At 39.2% G+C, this 19,049-nt stretch overlaps 1 protein-coding gene across 2 annotated transcripts in view; it reads left to right on the top strand.

Annotated features, from left to right (window-relative positions):
• PPP1R14C (protein phosphatase 1 regulatory inhibitor subunit 14C) overlaps nucleotides 1–18,375 on the top strand; it is a 50,890-nt gene extending 32,515 nt beyond the window's left edge. Inside the window, exons 2-4 of one of the 2 annotated variants that reach the window (XM_066315468.1) lie at nucleotides 6,622–6,705; nucleotides 8,043–8,075; nucleotides 17,054–18,375. In XM_066315468.1, the coding sequence (XP_066171565.1) occupies nucleotides 6,622–6,705; nucleotides 8,043–8,075; nucleotides 17,054–17,128 (192 nt within the window). In that variant the 3' untranslated portion in view covers nucleotides 17,129–18,375. The remainder of the gene's footprint in view (nucleotides 1–6,621; nucleotides 6,706–8,042; nucleotides 8,076–17,053) is intronic. The other variant, XM_066315469.1, reaches the window with a different exon arrangement.
• The last annotated feature ends 674 nt before the right edge of the window (nucleotides 18,376–19,049 follow it).

The following is a 19,049-nucleotide window of genomic DNA, read 5'->3' on the forward strand; positions in this document are numbered from 1 at the left end:
GAGATTTCCTTGTAATTATTTTTCTCTTCTCTGAGCCAATGGGCAAGGTTTGGTCTGGAAATCTAATTGCTATGATAATAAACTATGGCACTTGAATATAAATGCTCTGCCAACAGGTTTTGTTCTCTTGGTTTGCGAGCTGCCATAACGCAGCTACGTTTCCCGGACCATGCAGTTTGTGCACTGGCTGAGAAAGCTGTGATCCAGCTGTACCTGTCTGTGTAAACACCATCACTGTGTATTTAAGTGTCTGTCCATCTTTCTCACCTTTTCTGCAGCTTTGTCTCATTCTTTGTATTGCTAGACTTTGCAGATTCCTAGGTACACTCCCCCTCTGGTTCACAGCAAGGTTTGTAGTCCTCCATGCAGAGCTACGTAAGCATTGTTCTTGGCATTACTCTTGAATTAACAACTGGTAAGCACTTAAAATGTTGAACTAGTCCAAATTGAAATAATCTGAGCTGAGGAGGTTCACAGTATGTGCCTGCCTCAGCTGGAATATCTTGAAAAGCTTTTTAGGTAAGACTTCAGTTATTTCTAATGTTGAGACTACAATCAGGAAATTTAAAAAAAGTGGTTTTCCACATTGCTTGAGGACTTTCAACAGCAGAATTGAAACTCTGATATGTGTGATCTTGGAAATTTAGGAGGGACCAGATTTGCTGTGCGTTGGAGATTCCTGTGGCCAGGTTATGAAAGTGTTCTCAGTTTAATCAGGCAACTCCCCTCCTCTTTCACTTGTGCTTGTCATGTGCCTGAACTTGTTGAAGTTTGGCAATAAGCTCAAAGATTGTCATATGTGAACAAGCTTGCTCTGTGAGGAACTAGAAGGGGCTGGGCTCTTGCAGTTTCATCTTGGCAGGGTGCCCTCATCACAGTGCCTGGGAGCTGAGTTGCTCCTTTTTCTGCTTCTAGCAGTCCTTTCTCTGGCCCTTGGTTGCAGAGAAAGGGTACAAAGGATGGACGTAGAAGCAAATACCCAAAAAGATAGGAGCAGGAGTGATAAGATTTTGCTGGAAACAAGATGTTAAAGTAAAAGCTGAGGACTACATTTTTAAGAACAGGAGCAGAGGGAAATATATACTTGAGGATGAAAGTTAGACTGTTGTTCTCCAGACCAAGAACTGTACCTAGGGCTCAGAAGACCTTTCGAGTGCTTTACCAGCAACTTCAGAGGCCCTTGTGTTTGCAAAGTGTTACCTCCCTCTAGTGGTGTGTGCACAAGGCTTTGGACTGCTGGCTCCGGGGCGAGGGTATGCCAGATCTGGACCAAATAGATAAAACACCATGTCCTTGACTTTTTCTGCAGCCCTCTATACCATGTGATGTAGATGTAGATGCATTGGGTAGCTTGTGTAAGCCATTCTGTTGGCAGGTGTGCACTTAGTGTCCCTCCTTTGTGGTGTATTTAACTGAATCCATGTGATGTCAGACTTGAGGACAAGCTCAACACAGAGAAGATTTCTGTTAAAGATCCACACTGCCACAGATAAATTATGATTATTCATAACATTAGAACTGTTTTATTGACTCAAAATGAGTGGGGAAATCTGTTAAGTTTGCCTTGAATGTCTCTGCACTTTTATTCAATAAGCAAGAGTGACAGAGGAAGATAGATTTGCTGTTGGTGGAAGAGGCTGCTGCTCTGGTTAGAACTGGGTACAACACAGGTTTTTCTATATCTTAGTTGGAGCCAAGACAGAATAGCATGTGCACAGGTGTGTGGGGCCTCGGTCTCTGTATTGCCTTTGAGATTCCACCTTTAGTGACTGGTTTCTGATGAGATAAGTGCCTGATGGGGGAGAAAATAATATATAACTGCATGCTAAAGATTTTATCATACTGGGAGCAGCGTCCAAAATGTGCTCACTGAGTATCAGCAGTACAAACTAATACTCATTGTTGCATGAACTGTTTCATCTGGACCAAAAGAAATGACAGCTAATTTTTTTTTCATGTCTAACATTAGATCGTCATGATTTGTCTGCCATGGCATTACTGCTCTGAATATTTTAGGATTGGAGAAAACATGCTGTCATTTAGTAATTGGGTTTTACCACTGAGGATTTTTGTTCTTACTGCTAATTTCATGAACCCTGGCACTTTCTTCTTGCTGTCTTCAGCATCTTTTCCTAATCTTCTCTTCCTTATACCAATCAATAGACAGAGCACTCTTTTTGTCTTGCAAATAACTTTATTTTAGGTGTATATTTTGACTTTGCACTGAACTAGGATTGGCTTTAAATAAAAAAGAGCTTTCTTTAATTCTGGATTAATTATTTTTGATTACTTAAACTGTTATTCTTTTGTTTTCACTTTTATCCACTTTTGACCTCTTGCATAAGTGCCCCCAAGCAACTGAATGCTTTGAAACAAGAAGCATGTAAGCTTTTCTTTTTTGTTTCCTAAAAATTACTATTTGGTCATATTGATTTACCTGGACTAAGTGCAGTCCATTCATAATCCCACCAGGTTAGATATGCAACCAATGACTTCCAGTCCTGGTAATTTATAGGGTTTTTTATTTATCATCATAGGGTGAGACTTGCACCCCTGTCTTGCAGTGCAGTCCATGTCTGCAGATGAACAGGTTTAGAGTTGCCTTTATTAGATGCCTGTTCTAAAATAAATAAATATTTTCATATATTAACTGGATATTCCCAGAAAGACTGGTCCTATTTTCTAGTTTGGTTTTGATCTCTTACTGGCAATCTTCCAGGACTCCTAGAGAAATCCCTGATTTATACAATCTGAAACTTCCATGTATCTGAACTGTATGGTCGTTTTTTCTTCCTTTTCCTTTATTTTTCTCTAGTTATCCTTTCCTGCTGTTTCTAAACTCGCTATGCAAATGATGGCTTTAACTTTTCATGCTGCATTTAGCTTTTCCTTTTTTCCCTGATTTAAAATCTCAAGTAAAAATCAAACAAGCCTATTGAATTATTTCCCAGCACTGCAGATGTGATGATGTACAGTGAATGACAGTGAGGGTGTGGGATAATAGGTTAATTTGCCAATCAGATTTATAGTGGGAAATTATCCATAGGGCCACCATTGCCCTTTAAATTTTAAAGCCTCCAATAAATATTTAATTAGTAGATACTCGGAATGATGTCAGACCTGCTTTTGCTGTACTGGAGGTGCTGTCCTCAGGGTCAGCAGATTGGAGTATACAAGTGTTCTTCAAGATGCCCCTGCAAAATCCAGCCCTTTGGGTACAACACAGGTTTTTCTATATCTTAGTTGGAGCCAAGACAGAATGGCATGTGCACAGGTGTGTGGGGCCTCGGTCTCTGTATTGCCTTTGAGATTCTTAGGCTGCTGTAGGAGTTTTATTTGAAGACATTTTTCTGGTCTCACTAATGGATGTTCACCTGTTTCTCTTTCATTCACCACTGCCAGCTGGAGAGGTTGTAATGTCTTAAACTGCTCACAGCTATTTACTGTTTAATGCACATCTGTGCCTAAGGTCTTTTGCCAGTAGTCTGCAAAGAATTCATGCAACCTAAAGAGTAATGGGGCTGTCTTTCAGTGCAAGGTTGAATTTAAGTTGCATTAAATGTCATGGAAGTTCTCTTTGGTATTTTCTGTCTTTTGAATGATTAAGCAGAAATCAGCTCACGTTCTGCCTACATTGTCAATGCAGACTGCAGAAGGGGCTTAAAAGTAGTGTCCATCCTCCTCTCCCCCAAGAATTTCAGTTGATAGATGTTTGCACCCAGAACCCTCACACTCCTATTTTAGCTTTTCTGGGGCTGCTCCCTGTCAGCATGCTGCTAGTGGTTTCTTGCCCCACCCCCCCATCATTTGCTCTTTGCATCACTTTGTCTCCCTCTTACTGGAGCAGAACTGGTGGCAGTGTCTGTTTTTTTGCACAGCTTCATGACAGTAACAAGACCCTTAAAATACCATCCTTCGGCTATTTGCAGACCCTTTCAGGCTTGGCCCAGCCCAGTCTGTATCTAGCTGGTGAACTGTAATTGGAGCAACCAGACTAATCTCACCAATAAAATCTGTCAAACAGGAGGCATGACTTCATCTTTCCTCCCTCTGTCATTACAGCTGTTATGGAGTGGTCAGGCTCCCGACCTAAGGGCATGTTTTTCATGCCTAACATAAAACTCTTCAGATCCTGCAGGCACAGTAGTTCACATGGAGAAAAGGTGTTTTGATTGTTTGTTCATTTAGCCAAAAATAAGAGTAAGAGTTAAGTTTTTGGGCTTTCCTCTCCCTTTGTGTTGTGTATCTGAATTCAAATCTGCTGTGAAATGAAGAAGATACACATGATTTTTTACAAATAATGTAACTTAATTGAATGTCATTGTGTCAAGTACTTTCTGTGCATGTACAGGAGCTGTGTACCTCTTATACCAAAGTTTCAGTGAACTGCTGGTGCAGTTGCGCTCTGAATTGATGGCACTGTGAACCTTGAAGGTGTAGGAGAAAGTTGATTTGAAGACGATAAGAGGAAAGAGGGATAGAAGCAAGGATTTCTTCCACTCAACTGATACCATTTAGAGTAAAACTAACCTTTCAGGAGCACTCAGCTTCAGTGAAGTGTGATCACAAAGAAACATTATATACCTTCTAGGCAATTTCCCCTCACTGCTGCTTTTCAACCTTGTTTCAGTTTGCTAGAACACCGTTCCAAGAGACAGGAGTTCAAAAATGTGTATCTGACAAAATATTCAATGTGCTGAACAGCACTTCTGAATGCAGACATAAGCACAATGGCTATTTACACAGTTCAATGGATGTGTTTTGATAAGTTTGCGATATTAGCAGTAACTCCAGGCATCCTGTCTTAACAGTATTTAGGCTGAGCTGCTTAGATGAAATGTTCAGGAGGTTTAGTATCTATGTGAGAATTTCTGGTTCTTAGTGTGATATGCGAATTAGCATAGAGTTGGGATAGTAAGCTACTAAGTAATTGTAGCACTGTTATGGATTATTCTTTATTCTTTCCAATTCTGATGGCTTTTACTGAATATACAGCCTATGGAACACTTCTCTTCCTCTTGCTTAAATTGCTGGTGAATCTGTTCCATTGGGTTAGAAACTCCCATATTGCCAGATTGTGTTACAGTAATTGGTATCTTTACTTCATCTCAGCAAATGTCCATACTTCCTTTCTGACCAGGCTGATTGGGCAAAGGGAGTGCTTTGTGGTTTTTTGTTCATTGGATCCAACTGCATGTATGACTGTGCTATAGTGTCCCTGCACATTTTCCTTCAAAGATGGGGAATGGGGAACTTAAGCATCCAACTTCTGTCCTTCTTCCTCACACTCAAAGAGATGTTGGACAGTTGGCATTTCATCTGGAGTTTGATACAGCTAGTTGTTTGCCACTTTGGTGCTTAACTTCACTTAGCTCAACTTGAACTAACATGTTTTCATTGCTAATGTTTGGACTAGCTAGCTTGGACTACCCAGTAGAAGAATAATTTTGGTATTACCTGAGGCAGTTGCTATTGGAGCTGTTAAATTATTTCACAGCTGTTGAAACTTCTGCAACTTGCTAGAACCACCACATTTTTGTTAAAATGCTTCTTTAAAGGATCTTGAAAAGTGTTGGTGGGGTACAAGAAGGCAGCAGCAGCTGCTGTGATATTTTTCCTTCATCCTGTCTTAAATCTACCCTCCTCTTTGGAGGCTTTCAGGTCTCTGTTTTCATTAGGTAGGTTCCAAAGTGATGCTCCATCAGTGAGTTGATTGATGGCAGTGTACTTGTGGGAGAGGAGAGTCTTGCAGTGCCCATTTGTGTTGGCTTATATGGGGAAGAGGCAACAGGGGAGCTGTGTGCCATGGCACTGAGGCTGCTATCAGGGCTGGACTTGGTAAGGGAGAGGGCTGAGACCAGAGTTTTGTATGTGCAGCAGGGAGCTGCTTAAGAGTTTTGATGAGACAATGTATAAAATGACCAGCAGAATGTTTTTTGCATAACTGAAAATGAAATAAATGGTGATATCTGTGGATGATAAATTCTCACTGGGATTCTAGACCTCAGGGGTCCTTCACAATGTATGGACTGTTGCTCTGACTCGGGGAACAAGGCATCTGATGTGTTGGTGATGCAAAGAGAGAAAAAAGTGTGTGGTGGAGGAAGTTTATTTCTCTAAAATACTCTGTACCTTAAACTTTGTGCTTCACTGAAGGTATTGAGAATGTGAGTTCTTCTGATAGAGCATGTATGTCATCCTAGTAAGACAACTTTACACAAGGGAGATCTTCCACAGAGTTACCATGAAAAGCAGTCCAATCAAAAATGCTTTGAAAACAGTTTTGTGTCTTGCTGCAGTTGTTGCCTGCTTCCTCTTCCTTCTGCTTTTCGTTCTTTGTCCTGTTGCCCAGTACTGTGAGAATAGCATGACTTGTCATGCTGGCCATGAGTTGGTAACATGTCCTGGCTGCGAACAAAGGATTTCTTAAGGGCTGTCCACTTCCTGTGAGGCTGGAGCTTGGCCTGATGCTGGCCTGGGAGCAAGGAATCAAGCCACCATCCCTTATTGATTTCCTTGTCTGGCTCCAGGAGGATGGGTTTGTGTGCTTATCACTAGGCTGCTTTTGGAGTTAGTTAGAAGATAGCTCTATGGACTTAAGTGGGTATTTTTGCATTTCAGGAAGAAGAAATGCCAGAGGTAGAAATTGACATCGATGACCTTCTTGATGCAGCCAATGAAGAGGAGAGAGCTCTCAAATTACAGGTAATACTATTTTATTATTTTAAATTGACAGTTGGCTCAAGTAATGCAGCTGGATCAATATCTTGTGTTTGATTGAATCCACTGTAAATGTAAAATGGAGAGGTTCCTAGGTCTAGTCTAGCATAGTCTACCAGACTATTCAAAGGTAATCAAAATACTTTTAGATAAAAAAATTTTGGAAGGTATGTGATAACACTAGTAAATAAAAGTTCAAAGAATCCAGAAATAGAGGGAAATATGCTAAGCCCCGTTGGCCTTATTCCAATTTGTATAAGTATATAAAATAAAGAACAGAAAACATAGGAAAATGAAGAACAGCACATATGACTGAGAGTCAGTTATGATGACCAAATAGTTTCTGTGATGCACTTCAGCAGTAGAAATATACAGTGTATACCAGAAAACTTCCCTTGTGCTTAGGCTACTAGGAAATATTTCTGTCTACACCAGATTGAACTTTTTGATGGGTTCTAATTTCTAAGAAAAGGGTAAGATAGTAAAGAACAGGAATTAGTAGGAAAATTCAAAAGCTGTCTGCTGAAAGTACACAGTTTAAACCAGCTTTCTAAATCTCTGAATCTTGTGTGAAGTAGGAGTTAATAAATGGAAGAATGAGGGGGAGAAGAAAAGAAACATCATTGCCTTAATGTATCTCTCTCTCTAAATCAATATATAAAACCAATAGGAAATGTCTCCATTTACAATCTTTTCAGATGCACTAAGAAACGGAAAACTGTTCTAGAGTCGTGGCTTGCCCTCAGCTTGCTTCTGGGATGTGACTAATGTGGTGCTTCAGTGCAGCACATCTCATTTTAGTGCCTTTTAGCACCATTTTCCTGGTGCCCACTGGCCAGCCACAGAGACATGGGGCATGGCCCCAGGCTCTTTGCTCAGCATTCATAAATAGCTTTGCTGCTTCTGCCTAAGCTAGCTACAGCAGCCCCCTGCTAGCAATGCCCTGCTGGGAATAACTAATGTCTCTATTTCTGCATTGCAAAGACTCTAATGTCCTTCCAGAAAGCTGCCTTTCACATGCCTGTTCCTGGGAGAAATGTTCTTGGATTCTCGTCCTCTTCTCAGGTTTTCTTGGAGACAGGAATTTTGTAATTTCTTACCTGGAGAAAGAAGCCATTATTTCTCTCCTGGTACAAATCATTCTGATCCACATACGGAGCAAAAGTGACTTGTATAACTCTGGGTTTTCAGTAACATCTTCATTCAGTGATTCCTGTTCTTGCTCCTTTTCTTTCTCCCCTCCCTTTCCAGGTTTCATACCATATTGTTTATGTTCACTATTACTCTGTATGGATACTGACACTTTCATATTTTGCTTCTAGGAAACTCTTGTAGATTGCTACAAACCAACAGAGGTAAAAGACTTTTTTAAAATGCTATTAACCTGTGGAAACAGTAGTTATGTTCAAGCTAAAGTAACTTTATTTTTATTCTTATGATAAAGTAGCTAGATGAATATTAATGCCTAGCTGATAGACTTGGAGTTTTATATCCTGAAATTAATTGTGCCTGTCACTTAGCTACAGTAGGAATGTGACTGTACCCTGTGGAGGAACTGCTGGTCATTCCTGCTGAACTATCAATATTGTTTGCTGTAATGTCCTTACTGACTGTACTGACTCTTAAAGCTACCATGTTATAAGAAAATTATATATAGTTCTCATCAGATGGCTAAAATATTTGCATGTTGGACTGTGCTCTTCACAGTGAAATAATTTCATTTTATCTAGGACAGTAAAATTTATTCTGAGAACTGTTATGCATATATGTAGTTCAGCTAATTGTTTTTGTGAATGGACTTGAATAAAATTGTGGGATAACCTGTACTAGCAGGATTTACCTACTCAGCTTTCAGCTTGTGTATCCATTAATGTGTCCAGTGCCAATATAGCTGGCTTTTCATACAGTAATGTGTGCTTACTAGGAAGAGTAAATATAGTAAAAAAAAAAAAACTCCAGTGGACTCATTGTAAAAATCAAAAGTCTAGGTCATGGGTCAGTTTGTTAGTTCCATTTATAGTCAGTTCTTTCCCAGAAGTGGCTGCTGCACAGTATTTAATAGAGGGTTTGCCGTACAGGATTCCTCTTGTCAGAGACCTTTCAGCTGTGCATGACTAGAAGCCGGGCGTTTGGTTTTGAAACAAGGCTGCAAATAGGTTGGTTCTTCTGTAATATCTGCAGCTGTAGCCACATAAACTGGTGGGGCTTAAGGATAGTCAGACTATCAGGAAGAATTGCTGGCACAGTTGAATAGTCACTTCACAGTCCATGAGATATTTTCTTCAAGGCTTTTCCATTATTATGGATTCCTGTGGTAGATTGGGAAGATTCTCCAGAATTGCTATTATAGTTGCTGGTACAAACATTTTAACAGTGCAGGGAAGTGACCCAGAAAGACTCACCTGATAACACCTGTAGAGTTTGTTGTGTGTTGCATCTTAGTTGCCTCACAGCAGATAATGCACATCTCCCATTATGGAGATGCCATGATGTCAAGTATTCAGCTGCCTCACTGTAGCAGTGCTACACCACAGATGACCCTGCCAGCCTTCTCCAAGCAAGTGCTATTGAACCTTGGTGGCTCTTCTTAAGATAGGTGTGAAGATGTGTACGGCATACGGAGCCTGACATGGCTCTTGTCAGAGGCTGGTAGGAGAAAGCTCAAGTCATGACTGGGGGAAGGACAGGTTGCCAAGAGCTCAACAGTCACTCGTGTGCTGACCTCTTATCTCTGTGTTATCTGAAGGCAGAGATCAAGTAATAACTCTTCTTCCTTCTTCATTAAACATGTCATATGGATGATTATTTTTTTTTTTAGCTGCGAAGTTTGACCCAATGAAAGGACAGATTTTAGGGGGCTGATAAGGGTACATGACAGATGTCAGCAAGTGTTCCACTGGAAACCTTGGTTGTACAGGAAATATTTGTGCCATACTGGTAAATTAAGTTGGTGTGGCAGTTCAGAGGAAACAACATCCTGGATACATGTCCTTGTCTGCCCTCAAGGCACCTGGATCAAGGTGAGATTTTAATACTGAACTGGTGGCTTGTGTCTTCAGGCCTCTGTGGATGGGATGGAGACAGCTGCCTTATCTAGGAGAATATCCATCTTCCTTTATAATCTTCACAGATAGCCAAGTTGAGAGGGTACTTAATCCGCTCACTCTCGACAGCTACCTGAAAGGAGGCTGTAAACAAGTGGGGTTGGTTTCTTCTGCCAGTAACTAGTGAAAGAAGAGGACAGCCTCAAGCTGTGGCAGAGGAGCTTAGGATAGACATTAGAAAGAACTTTGTCACAAAAGGGTTGATAGATATTTGAATGGACTGCCCAAGAGATTGTGAGATCACCACCACAGAGGTGTTCAAAGAAAGTACTTCATGGTCTAGTTGACAGGGTGGTGTTTGGTCATAGTTTGGACTCAATATCAGAGGCCTTTTCCAACTTAATTGATTCTGTGGTTCTGTGAGGATAGTTTCCAAAATGAGTCACGTGCCAGGACTATTTTACAACAGCAACATTTCTTTGTCTATGGTATGATAAGCACAGTAATAGTCCATGACTGCTAGCTTAGGCCACTTAAAAATAGTGATTTTTATCCTGCCATGTGTGGACTAAGAAGAGCCTTTTTGTTGGCTTAAACTTGCTATATGAGGATCCACACCTTGTCTAGAAAATCTGCAATCCTTTTATATTTGCATTCAAAGCTATTGAGGTAGTTGGCTTGTGAAAGGATTTTTGGAAGATTTGTGGATAATGGATATGAGCTAATGGAATTTCTCCTGACCAAAGAAATACAGCCTGTCAAGTGCACTAGGGGTCTTATCATCAAGAGTTATACAATTTGCAAAAAGTAGTAATCTCTAACTGGGGAGGAAGTTATGTAATATGATGACCCTGCTATTCAGAACATTAAGAAAAATGGTGCAGGCCAAAAATTTAATAACTCCAAGTTCTTACCCAACTGTTTAAAAACCCCTCTAAACCTGAAAATGTATGTCTGAAGTCAGTTTTGCTTAGTATCTTCCATTTAGACTTAAGGAAGGACTAAAGAACTTTTGTATGTATCCTGGATTGACTTTTCATCAGAGGAAGATGACTTATCCAGGTCACTTAAAAGATGGAAAGAGTTCCCAGCCTCTTTAATAATTTGGCCAAAGATAATAGCTGACAGTAACTTATGAGGAATTTCTACAAAACCTTTATTTCTAAGGGAAATATTGCTAGACTTTTGAATGTGCTTTAAAATATTAAAAGCTTTCCTTAAGAAGCAGTTATGGCTGTTTTAATTTGTATGGAAATATGCTTAATGTGGAACCTTTATGTAAAAACTTACTATGTACACAAACTTAAAAGGATATGAGATCTGCTAGTCAGTGCCATAACCAAATTTTGGATCTGAACTTTTATAATTGAAGAGGAGCAGGAAGCAGCGTCCTCTTCCTGCATCATCTGTGTGTCAGAGCAGTCAGTCCTTCATACAGTTCCAAATGTCACCTGTGGAAAATCCCACTGACCTTTATTGAGTTGCTGTTTCACTTCTGTCTGCTGTTCTCTGTCATCATCTGATGGTGGAGGATCTTGATGTTAGCAGTGAATATAACAAATCTAAATACAGCCTGCAGTCTTGATGTTAATGTTTAGATACTTCACAATACTCTTATTTAGGATAGGAAGAGAGTTGTGATTGTGAAATCAATGACGTTTCTTCAAGGCATATATTTTGAAGAAGGCTGACTAAATCTGTATTGCTGTTATCTCTGCTACTGGTAACAGCAAGACCACTCATTTAGACTGGGTGTTGGAGAAAATCTGAAATATTTGTGGCTGATGTGAATTAGAGCTTCTACTAGTGGGACTGCCAATGTAATGACAGGAGAAATGACAAAGAAACTCTTAAACTACTTTGGGAGAGAAATCCAAGGAGTGGGCAATTTTTTTTATGCTTACTGACTCCAAAAGATGCAGCTGAGCAACAACACAAGGTCTGCAGATAATGAGTGTTTGAAGAGAACTGGATAAAATTTGCTGTCTATTTACTTCTTTCTTTTTTTATAGAAACATAGAAAGCTTCAGAGTGCACTGGCGATCTCTCCCATTCAGGCAGGATCTATTTTGTTAGTATCGTTCTTCACTTAGTACAAAATGGGAGAAAAAGGAGATGAGTTGCATCATTAAAGAAAGTTACATTCTGGAAACTTCTAGTAGTAATTTTCAATGTGGTTTGCAAACAAACTGTTGAATTGTTGTGCATATTTTCTGGAGAACTTGGGCAGAGGTTTAAGTTACTGACTGCTCAATTACTTCAGTGGTTGGACTATTTCAACAGCTTTTAACAGTTTTGAAAAGGTAGAGATGCATTTGCTTTACTTTGTTTCTCCAATTTTAATTCCTAGCTGTAGCAAATGAAAGGCTTGTGATGCAAGTTTTCAGAGTTGTCTAGGCACTTTCTTTAAAGATAAAAGCTGTTTTGTGTATTTATTGATATAATGTATGTTTTTAGTATGCAGGCATGAGTAGAAAGCTCAGTGCTCCTGAATCAGAACCCTGTAACTTTTGAAGGATCGTATGTTTATTTTGGTCCTAATATGTTATGAATTATTTTAAGTTAATGTTACTGTTTGTTATTTCTATATAATTGCAAGGCGGCAATATGTAGGATACCCACAAGAAACAATAGTCACTGCAGATGTGTCTGAAAGCCTCAGTGCAGTGCCTTATATCTGGGCAAGCCATGGCAGCTGATGGGTGGTAAATTAAGTCACAGCATATTTATTTTGTGTCTATATTACTTGAAATGAAATAGGAGAATTTGTAGAGAAAAAAAGGTTAGAAAACATGCTTGTTTACAAGCAATGCAGGCAGATGCATTTCCAGTAAAACATGATTTCTTGTTCATCCATTTGACCATTGAATTCAGTGAACTAAAGCTTTTTATGTGCCTGCTGAGATCTGCCCTATATTGTAATACAGCATTGGAGGGAATTAAGCTTCCATGTTTTCATCTCTGCAAATACTCATGAATACAAATTATAAATAGCCATAGCAATATCAGAATGAAAGAGCAAGTGGTGATTTGACAAGAATTAAGCTGTGTTTGTTTACATGCTGCCGAATTGGAGAATAATTTGGTTGCAAGTCTTTATCAATAGCTAAGCTTTGTGCCTTATATAGAGCTCACCAAGAAGTTAAATTGCTGCAAAAGTTTTGTGCTCTGGACACTGATGGTGCTGTGGCCTCACTGGAGAGGGCATTGTTCAGTGAGGCTACAGAGATGCTTGCTAATGGAAGGCATCTTCTGGCCCTATTCTCCCAAAGCAGTCCCCTTCTTTTTGTACAGTTGGCTTTGGGATGGTTTGAGCCTGTGTGGAAGAAAAGGTGTTTGGCAGTAAGATGGGTTATTATTTAGGTTCTTTCCTAAGTAGCTGTGGGATTACTCTCTAGGCTGACTTTAGTTTTTACATCCAACTAATGAAGCCTTCTCCAAGAAATAGCCTTGGGCAAACAGTTAAGGAAATCATGGTTTTTGACCTGGCTACAGGGAGGTAAAGCTGTGAAGGAAAGCTGTCTTAGGCTTCATTTCATGCGCTAGTGAAGCAGGAGAACTGGCAAGTCCAAATTTTAGTTTAAAAACTAGTCCTACTACATGTGTACTGTTTGAGGAAGAGAAATCTGGAGACAGAGTCTAATTGGTCTCCAGAATTAATTGGAAGACTTGAATAGGAAGCCTGGAATTCATTGTCTGTCAAATGACCTCATTAAAACAATGAGTCACATCACCAAAGCGATGAGGTGAAGTGATTTCCTCCCCTTTCCTGAATTATCATTTCACCTTTGTTTTTTGCCTTTTTTTTTTTTTTTTTTTTTTTTGCCTAAGGTTGAATATAGATGAGTTCAAACAAACTATAGATTTAGTCTGTCTCTCATTAAAATTTGCCTTTAGAATTAGAAAGATGTCTTCTAGAAACAATGATTTAGTATTACAAATTAACAAGATTCTCAAGATACTTGTAACAAGGGTGCCTCCTTGCAGAAAATCTGTAAAAAAGAATTTTAACTAAGTTTGTGTTCATTTTTGCACTTCTAAAAAGCTTTTTTTTTTTTTTTTTTTTTTTTTTTTTTTAATTTACTGAGGCACAAAGTGCTGGTATGAGATTTTTCTTGTATTAGAAGTGCATGTAGCCTGTGTATTCCTGGCTATAAATCTTCAAGGAATAATGAACAAGTTCTTGAATCCTTAGCTGGATTATTCTTGTTTTTTAACTCCATGAATGAAATCAGTATATATAAGTAGATAATTCAATCTGTATTACAGAAGTGCTTTTAACATAGCGCCTCTGTAATACAGAATACATAGTACATGATCAGCTTTCAAACATCTGCCGCTAAATTTCAGCGTATCTTGTTAGAGGGTATTTCAGTAAAATGCTCTGTATAAAATGATTTTTGTGTACAAGTTGGAGATAGATGTGGATATTAAGTCTTGACTCAAATGGCCACAAGGAACAACACTCTAAATTTTGAGTGATAGCTTAATAAAACAAAATGGGTATTGCTGACATAAACCTGAGTTGGCTAGTTACAAAGTGAAGGTTTATTGAAATGCTGTAAAGTCTCCTTTCCTGCCTCCATGAGGGAAAATGTATATATTTTCAAGAACACTACTTTTCCTTTGTGGGGAACTGCAAAGCAAGAAAGGCACAAGCACTGGAGCACAACTGTGTTAATGACAGACAGCTCCATGTAAGTGTCAGGTGCAAAGTGATACTTAGGTCAGAAATGTGCTGAACCAGTGTTGTGGTTTGGATATCCACAGGAGGTGAACAACAGTGCTACTGTGTTATGCAAAACGTCTGCCACATGCAAAATGCTCTTGTTGGGTTTTACTCTTTGGTACTGCAGATCCTTATTTCAAGAAAAAAAAAGTTCCTGAGGGACAAAGGATTTTAAATTTTTTATATATACTTCTAATTGATGCCTTCTCTGCTTTAAGAATAGTTGCAGTTGCTTCAGATCTCCTTTAGGGGGCTGGCTCTACAGTTTGGTTTATTTTGGCAGCATTATGATGTTTCCAGGTGGTGTTAAAACTAAAAGCAAATATCTTGTTTCGCAAAAGAAGGCGCTTGTAATAACTCTAAAGTATAATGGGAGGAATTATTTTCTTTTGCTATAATGTCATATTAAAAAGCAGCTACTGTGAAGCTGCTGGAGAGTTTGAGATGCAGCGTCTTCTTGTAGAGTATTTGTGGCTTGAACAGACAATTTAAAAAGTTTTTTCTAAGAGAAAAACTACACTTCAGCCAAAGCTGTCTAATCTGATTGTTTTGTTGGTTTGGTTTGTTTGTTTTTTTTATGGAAAGATTTGTTGAGAGGTAATACAAATGACATTAATCCCAGGTAAAAATCTTCTAAGATCACTTTAGGGAGTTTATTTCTCTAATAATTGTGCTGCAGGGCTTTATATAAGTTTGATAGTAACAAATTCCAAAGTGTGTTTGTGTTTCAAGCAACACCATGCCATATAGTTTTGCATTATCTAACAGGTCCTTACAGTGATGATATGATGACACAGAACTAATGCAAAGTTTGTTGAAAGCTGTGAATTTTTAGAGTAAGCATGTCTTGCTCCTTCTTTTGATTTTTTAGTGGAGAAGTAGTAGACTGTAACAAGTTGAGAGTTGATGTTGTTGCAGTGGCTTGTGCCTTTTTGAAATAAGACAGTTTCAAGAGGATGGAGGAAGAGGATTTCAGGGTCTTCAGAAACCTGTTTTTCTGGTCATCTTATTAGGCTGTCTGTCCAGATGGGAAGTATGATACTGATATGCATAGATGTATTCCTGAAGTGGCCTTCACTTAGTCCAGGGTGGAGACCCCACTGTCTTGTAGCTGCTCTGCCTTTGCTGCTGTTCATTGCAGCCACAGGTAGTGTGAGTGCAACAATAAACCTGGTGCAACAGCACACGTGCAGTTCACTATAGATGTGCATAATCTGCACAGGAAAGGAAGTTGGTTTGTTGGGACCATGGTCCACCAGAAAGATCTGACATATTTCTCAAGTTAAAATACACATTTACACAGACTTTCCTAACACAAAGTGTAGCACCCTGTAATGTGTATTTTGGTGTGACCTTTTTTGAAAGGTACTATGTTGTCATTTAAGTGGTGATTTTGTTCACTGGAATTTTTAACTTCAAGCATTCATCCAGGAAATCATGCTTTTAGTTGTTTCATAGAATCATAAAATGTTTTTGGTTGGAAGGGACCTTAAAGATCATCTAGTTTGACTGCCAAGGGCCAGGACACCATCCACAAGGCTCAAAGCTCTGTCCAACCTGGCTGTTCACATCAACCTAACTGAATTATTACATTGCGTGTTTACAGCTAGCTGATTTCATAAGAACCTTTTTGTAGGTGTATACATAGTACTGTGGATAAACATTACTTTCCCAGTGTGACAGTAAGGAGGCCATTTAGCTTTTAATGCACCTGCAAGAAATTGTATACCAAAAGAATTTCAGAGAATGATGCAAATCAGTAAGCTTCTGTTCTCACACAGTTTAAAAAGAGGATATCTGCTGAAACTGGGGAAAATATCACTGTGAATAAAGGCCTGGTCCATGAATTGTTTGTTGTGTTCTGAGTTTTTTGGGGGTTTTTTGTTGGAGGGAGGGGAGTGGGTGTTCATTTGCTTTCAAAGTAGTGCCATTCACTTAGCTGTGCAACCAGTTTCACCCTTGATGAACCAATGGTGCTACCTCTGGGTCCTTGTTCCTGCCTTGCCTTGAACTGACACAAGTGTTAGTGTGGGCTGAGTGGTGGGCCTGGTCAGAGGACTGAGCCAGCTTGGAAAGTAGCAGGGCAAGAGGAAAAGCAGCTGACTTTTTTAGCCAGATCAGCTTTCTTGTACAGCTCAGTATGCAGCCAACCAAAATACTAGTTCCAGCATGGGAAGTGGCAAGAGAAACACCTCTTTTGGCAAGGGTGCTGATTTCTGCACAGGCTTAAGCTGTGGAAGTCTGTTTTGACTGTTTGCATTGTATCCAGCCATAGGTTTTGCTCCATTCAATAGTTGGTATAAGGCCGTGTGCAGTAAAAGCCTGGAAGATAGGTTATGACTGAGCCAGCATAGTCACAAGCTCGTTGTTCACACTTCTGCTAGATGGGAAGGATGTGTATAAGGTTCCTGGTCATCAGGCCAAAGAAATTTCAGCTTAGCAGTAAAAGCTTAAATAAAAATGTATAGTTCACATTTTTTTTAAAAAAAAGCTCAATTATGGTATTATGGGATCATTAAAATTACTCATATTTTCTTTTTTTTTTTTTCCTTTTCCCTAGGAATTTATCAAAGAGCTGCTAACTCGGATAAGAGGAATGAGGAAACTCAGTCCCCCTCAAAAGAAGAGTATATAAATAAGTCAAAGTAACAGCACTCTGTAAAAGACATGGCGAGGGAAATTGGACTTTGAATACAAGACCTTTATTAAAATAATTGTCTTTCTCCACAACTTTTTTGATTTTATTCAGTTTTGACTCAAGGATTTTTTTGTGTGTTTCAAGGGTTCTTTTTTAAGTGTCAGGTTTTTTTTATCAAAGATATCAACAATTTGGATGCTGCTCAACTTTCACCTGAGGATTACTGAAGCAAGTGAAGAATCCAAGAGTTAGTGATGGGGGGCAGCAAGCCTGTGTGGTGAATCAGAAGATCGTGTAAATTTACAGAGCTAGGAGGCTTCTCCTTGCAACTAGTTGGATAACGTTTCTTAAGTTGCTCGTACATTTAACTCATGGATGTCAAGTTTCTTGTGCTTGTCTGTACATAAATTTTAAAGTGGGTTGTGAATACTGTTTCACATGGATGGAAGGAGAAGTTTGTTAAAGTAAATTATTTAAATGGTGGTTATTGCAAATTTGCTACCAGAAGGTACCAATTTAGATTACTAAAATGAATGCTGCCATTTTTTTAAATACCCTTAAAGCAGCCCAGTGAAGAGTCTCATCATATCTCCTTGTTTAAACTGCAGCATATGAAAATTGGGAGTTTTAAGGGCTTAATTTGTAGACTTAAAAGTTATTTGATTGACTTTAATGCTTTGCCAGGATAACTTCCTCTCCACCTCATGGTGTTTTGGAGCTGTGCTAACCTATACTGAGTATGCACTTGGAGTGATATCTAGAGAAATGTCCATCACCTTTTAGAAGCTGGCTCATGCTTGAGGAAAGGCAGTGACCCCAAAATGAATTGCAAGTACTGTATTGCGTTGAATGGATGTGGTCTTAATCAAATGCAGATTCCTCTCCTATAAAGGTAGGCAAAGAGTAATACAGCCTTTGTTTATGGCTCTGCCCTGAGAAGTGGAGAGACTACTTAACTTGGGCTCTCTTACTTGTAAGAGCAGCAACAGAGATCTCTGCTCCCTTCTGGAAAATGTCCTAACTAGAATGTTTGATAAGCTACCATTTACTGGTAGGTGACATTAGTCAGGCATTTTATATCAAGGGTGCTCTGAACATATTTTATTTTTCAAAAGAAGTACATGTTTGTGAATTTTATGTATACTGGCAAGCTTTTTTAATGTATTTAATTTTGTAATGTTTACTGATGATTTTATTTACCAGATATTTACTCAAATAAATGGAACAACTTGTGACTTGTTACATGTACACTTTACAAGACTACTGTTGCTGAGTAGGTTTGTAAATGGAATTGTTTGACAAAAAGAGAAGTCTGTGAGGTGGTAAGTACATGGGAACCCAGGTGTATTGACCCTAACTGGCTTTTAATGTACTCAGTATCACTCAGCCCTTGCCCAGTATCACTCAAACTCCTGTGACCTGGTGCACAGCTTCACTTTCAAAAGTCTCCTCCAGATGGGGTCTTTCTTCCCTCTGCCCTAGGGAATTTAAAAAGGAATGGGGGGGAAAAAAGCTTGGAAATTCTTACAGGTAAATGCTGATAAATTCAGGTAACTTTTTTTGTCAACCAGAGAGGGACTGTAGGAGAGGGCTTACACTTGGGCGAGTCTCAGTTTCCTAGTGAAGGTGTGGCAGAAGGGGGTCTTTCAGAAGGGGATACTCCACCTTTTGTTCCTTCAGGCGCCATTTTGGATCCTCAAGAAATTCCAACACCCCGAGAAAAGACTCACCTGCAGCATTTTAAATTTGCATCTTGTATCTTGCTGAAGTTGCAATTTAGGTCTGGTTTTCTGAGGAGTCACCCAGCAGATTTTTTTTAGTAATGTGAAATGAAACTTGTACTTCAGAGAAATCAGGGGGAGCTTGTGAATTCATCTGTTTTTGTGTTGAAATCTCCTACTATTGTTTTCAACATTAT

This window comes from Sylvia atricapilla, chromosome 3 (genome assembly GCF_009819655.1).
Source record: "Sylvia atricapilla isolate bSylAtr1 chromosome 3, bSylAtr1.pri, whole genome shotgun sequence".
Classification (NCBI taxonomy): Eukaryota; Metazoa; Chordata; class Aves; order Passeriformes; family Sylviidae; genus Sylvia; species Sylvia atricapilla.